Source organism: Babylonia areolata, chromosome 10 (assembly GCF_041734735.1).
Source record: "Babylonia areolata isolate BAREFJ2019XMU chromosome 10, ASM4173473v1, whole genome shotgun sequence".
Lineage (NCBI taxonomy): Eukaryota > Metazoa > Mollusca > Gastropoda > Neogastropoda > Buccinidae > Babylonia > Babylonia areolata.
Genome location: NC_134885.1, coordinates 38,395,693 through 38,405,692, shown reverse-complemented (window position 1 = coordinate 38,405,692; position 10,000 = coordinate 38,395,693). Strand labels below are relative to the sequence as shown.

The following is a 10,000-nucleotide window of genomic DNA, read 5'->3' as shown; positions in this document are numbered from 1 at the left end:
AATCACCTCGGTTTTGTCGTCATTGGAATCACTTTAGTATTGTCGTCATTGGAAACACATCTGTTTTGTCGTCATTGGAATCACATCGGTTGTGTCGTCATTTAATCACTTCGGTGTCGTCGTCATTGAAATCACTTTAGTTTTGTCGTCGTTGGAATCACATCGGTTTTGTCATTGAAATCACTTCGGTGTTGTCATCATTGGACTCCCTTTGGTTTTGACGTCATTGGAATCGCTTTGGTTTTGTCGTCATTGGAATCGCTTTGACTTTTATGTCATTGGAATCACTTCGGTCTTGTCGTCATTGGAGTCGCTTTGATTTTGTCGTCATTGGAATCACCTTGGTTTTGACAGCATTGAAATCACGCCGGTTTTGTCGTCATTGGAATCACTTCGGTTCTGTCGTCATTGGAATCACTTTACTTTTGTCGTCATTGGAATCACTTCCATTTTGTTGTCATTGGAATCACTTCCATTTTGTTGTCATTGGAATTACTTTAGTTTTGTCGTCATTCGAATCGCTTGGATTTCGACGTCATTGGAATTACTTCGGTCTTGTCGTTATTGGAATGACTTCGCTTTTGTCGTCATTGGAATCACATCGGTTTTGTCGTCATTGGAATCACTTAAGTCTTGTTATTGTGATAACATGAGTTTTGACGTCATTGGCATGACTTTGGTTTTGACGTCATAGTAATTACTCCTTTTTTTTCCATATTTAAATCACTTTAGTTTTGTAGTTATTGTAATCACTTCGGTTTTGTTGTCATTGTGGATTTTGTGTGTGTGTTTTTGTTGTTGTTATTGTTTTAATTACAATAACACCAGTTTTGTTCTAATTGAAATTACATCAATTTTGTCATGACTGTAACCATCAACTTTGTCAGTTCTGTCCTGGTTGTCATGATTGTAATCACACTAGTTTTGTAATGCGTGTAATCACTTTGGTTTTGTACTGATTTTGTGATCACTTACGTTTTGTCCTAATTGAAATCAGTTTTCTAGTGACTGTAATGACATCATTTTTTTCTCATGATTGTAATAGCATCTGGTTCGTTTATTTATTTATAGTCTGTCCATCTAAGATGATGATATTAGACTAAAAATAAATGATATTATTATTGTTATTATTATTATTATTATTGTAGTTGTTGTTGTAGTTGTTGTTGTTATTTGGATTATTATCATTTTTATCACAATGATGATTGTTACTGTTAATTAGAAATCGACATTTCTGTATATTCAGATGAAAAGGGGGCCGGTTGAGGTGAAGGGGAGGTGGGGCAAGGGGGAGGGGACTAAGAAAGGAAGAGAGAGAGAGAGAGAGGAAAAAATAAGAGTATAAAATGTAAAACGGAGAGGGTGAGTGCAAGTGATTGGAGAAGGAAAAAACATAATATTGGAAGGGTGTGTGTGTGAGAGGGGGACGGGGGAAGGGGGACTGGGACAAAACATTAATAATCAAATATTGTATGCACTACTTCTGTAGAGTATTATTTGAAAAGAGGTTCTGGATAAACTTCAGTTTTATCCAGATTCTCCTCGCTTTAGTTTTTACGTAAGTGTACGCCAGATCGCAAGATTGCAAACACACACACACACACACACACACACACACACACACACACACACACACACACACACATACATACATACATACATACATATTTGTACACACACACACACACATACATACATACATACATACTTGTACACACACACACACGCACACGCACACACACACACACACACACACACACACACATATCATTCATGTCCAGGACTCGCGGAAGGCCACGAATGCCAGTGGAGGTCCCAGTGCGGGGACCACATGAAGTGTACTTCAACAACAACAGGAACCACCCCACGTTGTGTGTGTCTGCCTCATCACTTGGTCAATGCTGATGGCTCCTGTGGTGAGTGATACCATTTGGTCTTTGCTGGTCGCTTAATGCATGATGCACTCTGTACTCTGTACACTGTCTCTGTCTCAATCTTTATCTCTCTCTCCCTCCCTCCCTCTCTGTCTCTCTCTCTCTCTCTCTCTCTCTCTCTCTCTCTCTCTCTTTCCTCTCTGTCTGTCTCTCTCTCTCTCTCTCTCTCTCTCTCTCTCTCTCTCAAAAGGTCAACTGGTCAATGTATGAGAAAAATCCACTTCGATAGGAAAAACAAATAAAACTGCACGCAGGAAAAAATACAAAAAAAAAAAAAAAATGTGTGGCGCTGTAGAATAGCGACGCGCTCTCCCTGGGGAGAGCAGCCCGAATTTAACACAGAGAAATCTGCTGTGATAAAAAGAAATACAAATATGAGTTTCAGTTTCAGTATGTTCGAGCGTGTTGGCTGATTCATATTTTGTGTGGAGTGGGTGTGGGTTTGTGGGATGGAGTTGGAACGGGATGATCTGTACGTGCGGGTGTATTTGTGTGAATTTAGTATGCACGCGTCATTGCTTTTTTTTTTTCTTTTTTTTTTTTTGGCCAGGGCTTTTGTATCATTAGATAAGGCGTAACAAATGTCCTTTTTATTATTGTTATTATTACAAACATGTCATAATTCTCCATAATGTGGAGTGATGGCCTAGAGGTAACGCGTCAGCTTTGGAAGCGAGAGAATCTGAGCGCGCTGGTTCGAATCAAGGCTCAGCTACCGATATTTTCTCCCCCTCCACTAGATCTTGAGTGGTGGTCTGGTCGCTAGTCATTCGGGTGAGACGATAAACCGAGGTCCTGCGTGCAGCATGCACTTAGCGCACGTAAAAGAACCAACGGCTACAAAAGGGTTGTTCCTGGCAAAATTCTGTAGAAAAATCCACTTCGATAGGAAAAAACAAACAAAACTATACGCAGGGGAAAAAAAGGGGGGGGGGGCGCTGTAGTGTAGCGACGCGCTCTCTCTGGGGAGAGCAACCCGAATTTTACACAAAGAAATCTGTTGTGATAAAAAGAAATACAAATACAATACAAATACAAATAATTATGGACCAGCATGTCAATGTACAAGCATGTCAGTGTATCAACAGTTCATATGTACCAACATGTCAGTGCACCAGACATGTGTGCGCAGGTCTTCAGGTGGGCCAGACGTGCTCTGCCAAGAAACCCTGTGCTGACAACATGGAGTGCAAGCGAACTGCAAGGGATCAGTACACCTGCACTTGTGCCGAGCGATTTGTGACGTCCACTGCCATGGCTTGCAGTATGCCAACTTTTACACTGCCGTGTGTGTGTGTGTGTGTGTGTGTGTGTGTTGTGTGTGTGTGTTGTGTATGTGTGTGCAATTTTGTTTAATGTCCCGTCACACATGCTGGTGATTGTAGACATTTTGTGAAAGTATTATCACATTTAAATGTTATCGTTTAAGAGGTAGGAGAAGAGGGTGTGGGCGTTCAATGTGTGCATGCGTTTAGGTGTGTGTGTGTGTGTGTGTGTGTGTGCGTGCGTGCGTGCGTGTACTTTTGTATGTGTTCATTTCCGGTATTTATCTGACTATCTGTTTATATTCTGTGTGTGTGTTTTTCGCCGTCTGTGGTTACCTGTACTTTTATCTAACTGTTTCCTGTCTGCGCATTTCTGTCTGACTCCTCCTCAACAGAGTCTGTGTCTCTTCACCCTGTGTGTGTGTGTGTGTGTGTGTGTGTGTGTGTGTGTGTGCCTGTCTGTCTGTCTGTCTGTCTGTCTGTCTGCCTGCCTCTCTATCTGTCTGTTAATGACCCCATCTCTATCTCTCTCTCTCTCTCCTTCTCTTTCTCCGTCGCTTTCTCTTTGGCTCTCTCTTTCACTACACTACACTACACAACACACACACACACACACACACACACACACCACACCACACCACACCACACCACACCACACACAAACACACACACACACATACAACACACACGCGCACACACACACACACACACACACACACACACTCTTAACACACACACACACACACACACCTTAACAATCAACAAATTTCCACCACACTTCCTGAATACATTAACAAAGTGCAAACACTCATTAACTACACAGCATCACACTTACATATTAATAACACACACACACACACACACACAACCAAACAAAACACACACACACACACACAAACAACACAACTACACACAACACACATACATTTAAACTACACCCAATGAGACACCACACGCCACATTCTCGCCCACAGTGCGACACACACACACCACACACAAATCCACTGACGCGCAACCAACAACCACTCGCCCAAAGATTCCCAGACCACACAACGCTTCACGTCGCTGACAACATGCACATATCTAACTGTTATGAACACATGATCAAGTACATGGCTACTACAACACAAAGCACACGACTCGGGCACGGACACTCGCACTTGCTACTGCACACGTTTAACAGCGTACAGTGACACACTGAGAGATGACACCATACACCAACACGTTTGTTATTCATGTCCTAGATCGTTCGGAGGCGGATAAGGCGGCCAGGTCAGTGGGTGTACACATAGTGTCTTAGAGGGAACCTCCCGTTGTGTATGTCTGCTCATATGGTAATGCTATGGCAGTTGTGGTGAGTGATAGCCATTTGGTCTTTGCTGGTGTTAATGCATGATGACTACTAGTACACTTTCTGTTCATTGTTGGGCTCCTCTCCTCTCTGCCTTTGTCTGTCGTACTGTATGTCGGTCTCTGCTCTCCTTCTCTCTTTCGTTTGTTATGTCTAGTCTGTTGTCTCTTGTCTGCTGCTCTCTCCTCAAAGTCTAACTGGTATGTATGAAAAATTCATTCGTAGGGGAGAATAAATTACTAAATGCATGCGTTTGAAAAATGAAAAAAAAAATGATGTGGCGTGTAGAATAGGACGCTAGTCCTGGGGTTGTAGTACAGAATTGCAGTGAATTGTTGGCTGTTTTGACAAAGGTTGTAATAAGCTTATGCAATATTGGAGCAGGCATGTCAATGAATCATAGTTCATGTATAAGTTATATGTACCAACTGTCAGTGCATTCAGCTGTGTGCGAGGTCTTCGGTGTCCCAGGTTGTCTATGCAAGAACCAGTGCGGTGCGAAGGAGTGTCAGGTCGTATGCAAGGATGTGTACACTGCACTATGTGCCGAGGGATTGGTGAGCTACACTGCCATGGCTTGGTTATGCAACTTTACTGCAGTGTGTGTGTGGTGGTTGCTAGTTGTGTGTGGTTGTTGTGTAGTGCATGGTGTGGGATGGTGTGCTTTGTTTATGTCCTACCTTGTTGGTGATGTAAGCATTTTGTGAAGTATAGGCTGCCTTAATGTTATCGTTTGTTATGTAAGAAAGTGCAGTGGGGTATGTTGGCATGCGTTAGGTGTTTGTGTTGTGATATGTGCGTGTGGTGAGAGATGGTGTCTATTGTCTTTTGGTTTTTATTGCCATCTGTTATTTGTGTGGGTGTGGGCCTGTTTGGTACCTGTTTTTATTAAGCTGTTTGCCTTTGTGGCGCATTTCTGTCTGATCTTCTATGAGTTGTGTTTTAAACCTTGTCAGTTGTGTGTGAGGTGTGTGTGGGTGCTGATTGTGCTTGGTTGTCTGTTGCTTGTCGTCTGTGCGGCGATTTAGGCTGTCTTAATCACCATCTTTCTTCTCACTATTTTGCGTTGTGCTCTTGGGCTGCTTAGTCTATGGTTTTAGCTAAACTATAGTGCAGCTGACACAAACTAGCCATAGACACACAGGTTTACACACACACAATAACCACGGGCAGACAGATCAGCTGCACTAAGTCACATGTACTTATCATCAAAACTCATACATTATGAACACAACACGCACACGGCACACACCCACACACACACACGTATTATGTAAACACAACATACATCACACAGCGTCGACGGACGGCTCATGCAAATCTTTAAACTCAAGACCCATAACACAGGGGACACACACATACGTGCACACATAATACACGACATATACATTACTAGGACACACGTGCGAACTAGCATATCATAAACTAAGGCACAGACCAGCTCACGAAGATAGACTCACGATGTTAACTTCTTCCGCAGAAGTGCAGCCGGCAGTGTTTGGGACACGATGGTGTGCTGATGCATGACTTGTAGTAAGAAATACGTGACGGCAGAAGCCAGAGGATAAGGCACTGTTAGCTAGGTTTGGATTCAGACAACGTGTTGGCAGTTGTGGTAGGGATGGCTCTTTGTGTTATGGTTTGTTATGTAAGACTATAGTGTTTGGTGAGGTATGGTAGGACTGTAGTGCTTGTTTGTGGTGAGGGATGGGCTGTATGTGCTATGGTTTGTTATGTAGTACTATATGCAGTTGTGATGTGAGAGCTTGCTTTGTGATGGTGGACTGGCTGTAAGACTATCGTGAGTTTGTATGTAAGACAGGGCTGCTATTGTGCTATGGATGAGTAGACTATCGTGCAGTTGTGATGAGTAGAGAGCTGCCTATGTGCATGGTTTGTATGTAAGGCTTCTATGTGCAGTTTGTGTGAGAGACGGGGCCTATTGTGCTTGTTTGTTGATGGAGACTATAGCGCTATGTGATGGGACGGTTGCTGTAGTGAATGTTTGTTATGAGATTAGTGGAGGGTAGGGCAAGTCTTGTTCTGTAGTGTTGGTTTGGAGAGATTAGGCAGTTGGCTATAGAGTATGGTTGTTATTGTAGCTATGGTTGTTTGTAGGGGAGATCAGGCTAGTCTTGTGTGAGGTTGGTTGTAAGTCTATGGTTTGTTTGGTGAGGATTAGGCTGTCTATAGTGCTATGGTTTGTTATGTAAGACTATAGTGCAGTTGTGGTGAGAGAGGCTGTCTATTGTGCTATGGTTTGTTATGTAAGACTATAGTGCAGTTGTGGAGGATTAGGCTGTCTATAGTGCTATGGTTTGTTATGTAAGACTATAGTGCAGTTGTGGTGATGATTGGAGTGCTTATTGTGTTATGGCTTGTTATGTAAGACTATAGTGTAGTTTAGTGCCTGACAGATGTAATGCAAGTGAGTCTATGTAATGATACGGTTGTGTGTGTGTACACTGTGTGGGTGTGGTGTGTGTGTGTATGGCGTGTTGTGTTGTGCTGTGTGTGTGTGTGTGTGTGGTGTGGCGTGGGTGTGTGTGGTGTGTGTGTGTGGTGTGTGTGTGTGTGTGTGTGTGGTAAACGTTAACGTTGTTATTTTTTTTCGGCTACTGCAAGTAGCGTATGATCCGCAGGACGGCGGGCATGATTAAGTTATCCTATTAATGATGATGGTGAAAAAGGGTGAGAGGGCAAAGGCAAATGTTATTTGGCAGATTAGGTTGGTTGGGGGGGGGGGGGGAGTTTGATAGAAACTATATCTCACTTCCAGTTTTAATCATGCTTCACAACATGATCTCTATAGAATTTCAAAATCAGAATGTTAGAGTAAGGTCACAAATTGACATGTATTAATAGGGGAAAAAATGTTCTATGTACAATAGATGGAAGATGTTGAAAATGGTCTTCAAATCTGGTACAATAATCGGTGTGTAAATAGATCAGAGGTTAAAGGTAACGTCAAGGTCAGAACATGTATTGGATAAATGAATAGTGATTTATTTTGACCAGAACGTAAACGTGTTGTAAATTTAGAGGTCAGAGGTCAAGGACACGTCGGAATGTTTGTCATGGTTGATGTTGGGTTATCCGGTGCTGAGATTTCTGTTTTGGTAACAGTTTTATATAATGTCGCCTCACGCTCCTGAGATTTACAGAGTCCTCCTTCATTGACTGACGATGGGGAGGGATGTTGAGGATTTGAACCACAATGAAAGTCATCATAGAATCAAAAAAGGGGGAGGCGGGGGCGGAGTGGTGCTGCAGTGTAGCAGCATTCTCAGTGGGGAGAGCAGCCCCCCGCATTGCATACAGAGAAATCGGTTGAGACAAAGAGTAATACCGTACCATACCATACCATGCCATGCCATGCCATGCCATACCACACCATACCATGCCATGCCATACCATACCATGCCATACCATACCATACCATACCATACCATATCATGCCATACAATACAATACCATACCATGCTATACCACACCACACCATACCATACCACACCATACCATACCATACCACACTACATCATACCATACCATACCATACCACACCACACCACACCACACCACACCACACCATACCACACCACACCACACCATACCATACCACACCATACCATACCATACCACACAACACAACACAACACCGCACCATACCATACCATACCATACCATACCACACCACACCACACCACACCATACCACACACACCACACCGTACCATGCAATACCAGGTCAAGACAATACAACGCAATACAACTTATTTGTTTCTCGGTCAGGGGCAGGACAAGAAGGGATAGACAGCAGAAGACAAACAAACAAAAAAAAAAGATAAACAGTGTTGCTTTTTTTTGCTTAAAAAAACCCCATTTTTTAGAAAGAGTGCAATATCATGTGAACACTGTGTTTGTTTGTGTGTGTGCATGCGTGCGTGTGTGTGTGTGTGTGTGTGTGTGTCTCCAGGAGTGAAGGTGGCCGGGGAGTGTGTGAGCGAGAGGCAGTGCGGGAATCACATGCGTTGTGACAACAGTTCCTGTGTATGTGACCAGCACTTCGTCACCACGGTCAGCGGCTTCTGTGGTCAGTGTCCCCTTCCGTTCCTCCCAGTCTTTTGGGTTCAACTCTCCTCTGAGCTGCTTACTGCTTTGTGACTGATGTACTTCGACTTTCTAATGAACCTGTTTTGCTTTCTTCGTGAGCAAAAAGTGTGTGGCTCCTTTGTTGACCCCCCCCCCCCCCCCCCCCCCCCCATCCGCCCCCTCCGGCCCGCCCCCCAATGAACAGCTGTTGTAAAACTGGGAGGGCGTGGCTTATCTGCTTTTGGGATTTTCGAGATGCTCCCCTCTGGTCGACGGTACAGAAGTATAAGGACGAAAACCAAACGCTTCGACAATAGCTTTTTCCCCAAAGCAGTCAGTGCCCTGTCTCTCGAACAAATCCAGTATAACAACTAGAACTGTGCAATCAACAACCATCTACCTGAAGATCTAGTCATCAGCCCCATCCACATGTAATATGCGGCTTCTGTTCAAATGTGTGTGTGTGTGTGTGTGTGTGTGTGTGTGTGTGTGTGTGCAGTGCGTGCATGCGTGAGTATGCATAAGTTTTTAGATTGATATGCACTTGTATGTATCCTAATTTCTACTGTATCTGTGTTTGTGTATGATTTTTCGATTTATGTTCGTACCTTGTTACGTACTATCCCCCCACCCCCCACCCCAATATTCCTTGTGACCCCGGTACACTTGGTAATAAAGACATATTCTATTGTATTCTATCTGTTGATTATCCAAAGATTAGTTGATGTTTTAGGGTGTTTTTTTTTGGTCATTTTTAGGACTAAGAGGGGGCGAGGTTTGTACTGCCGATGCGGACTGTGGGGACAACATGGAGTGTGTTCAGGGGTACCGGTCCTATGTGTGTGTCTGCACACAGGGCCACGTGGCCAGGGAGGACGGTTTGTGTGGTCAGTGGCAGCATGCCGGACTGTTCGTTCGTTCGTTTTCTGTTGTTTTCTGTCTGCCTTTCTGTCTGCTTGTGTGGTCAGTGATCGTATGTCTGGTCTGTTCGTGCCTTGTAGTTACTGTCTCTCTCTGAATCCCCCTCTCTCTCTGTACCCCTCTCTCTGAATCCCCCTTCCCTCTGTACCTCTCTATATATACCCCCCCCCTCTCTGTACCTCTCTCTGTATCCCCCTCTCTCTCTCTGTACCTCTCTATATATCCCTTCTCTCTCTGTATCTCTCTCTATATATCCCCCTCTCTCTCCCTCTTCCTCTCTCTGTATCCTCCTCTCTCTCTGTCCCTCTCTCTATATATATCCCCCCTCTCTCTGTACCTCTCTATATATTCCCCACTCTCTCTGTACCTCTCTCTCTATATCCCCCGTCTCTCTGTACCTCACTCTGTATACCCCCGTCTCTCTATATATACCTATAT

At 43.8% G+C, this 10,000-nt stretch overlaps 1 protein-coding gene and 1 long non-coding RNA gene across 2 annotated transcripts in view; both read left to right on the top strand.

Moving 5' to 3' along the window:
- Nucleotides 1–1,266, top strand: part of LOC143286353 (uncharacterized) — a 53,090-nt gene extending 51,824 nt beyond the window's left edge. Inside the window, exon 35 of the mRNA XM_076593894.1 lies at nt 1,247–1,266. Coding sequence (XP_076450009.1) covers nt 1,247–1,266 — 20 coding nt within the window. The remainder of the gene's footprint in view (nt 1–1,246) is intronic.
- A 521-nt stretch (nt 1,267–1,787) lies between these two features.
- On the top strand, nt 1,788–4,499 carry LOC143286352 (uncharacterized). The gene is made up of 3 exons (XR_013055815.1): nt 1,788–1,916; nt 3,067–3,198; nt 4,444–4,499. It is a non-coding gene; the product is annotated as an uncharacterized LOC143286352 (long non-coding RNA).
- Nucleotides 4,500–10,000: the final 5,501 nt, after the last annotated feature.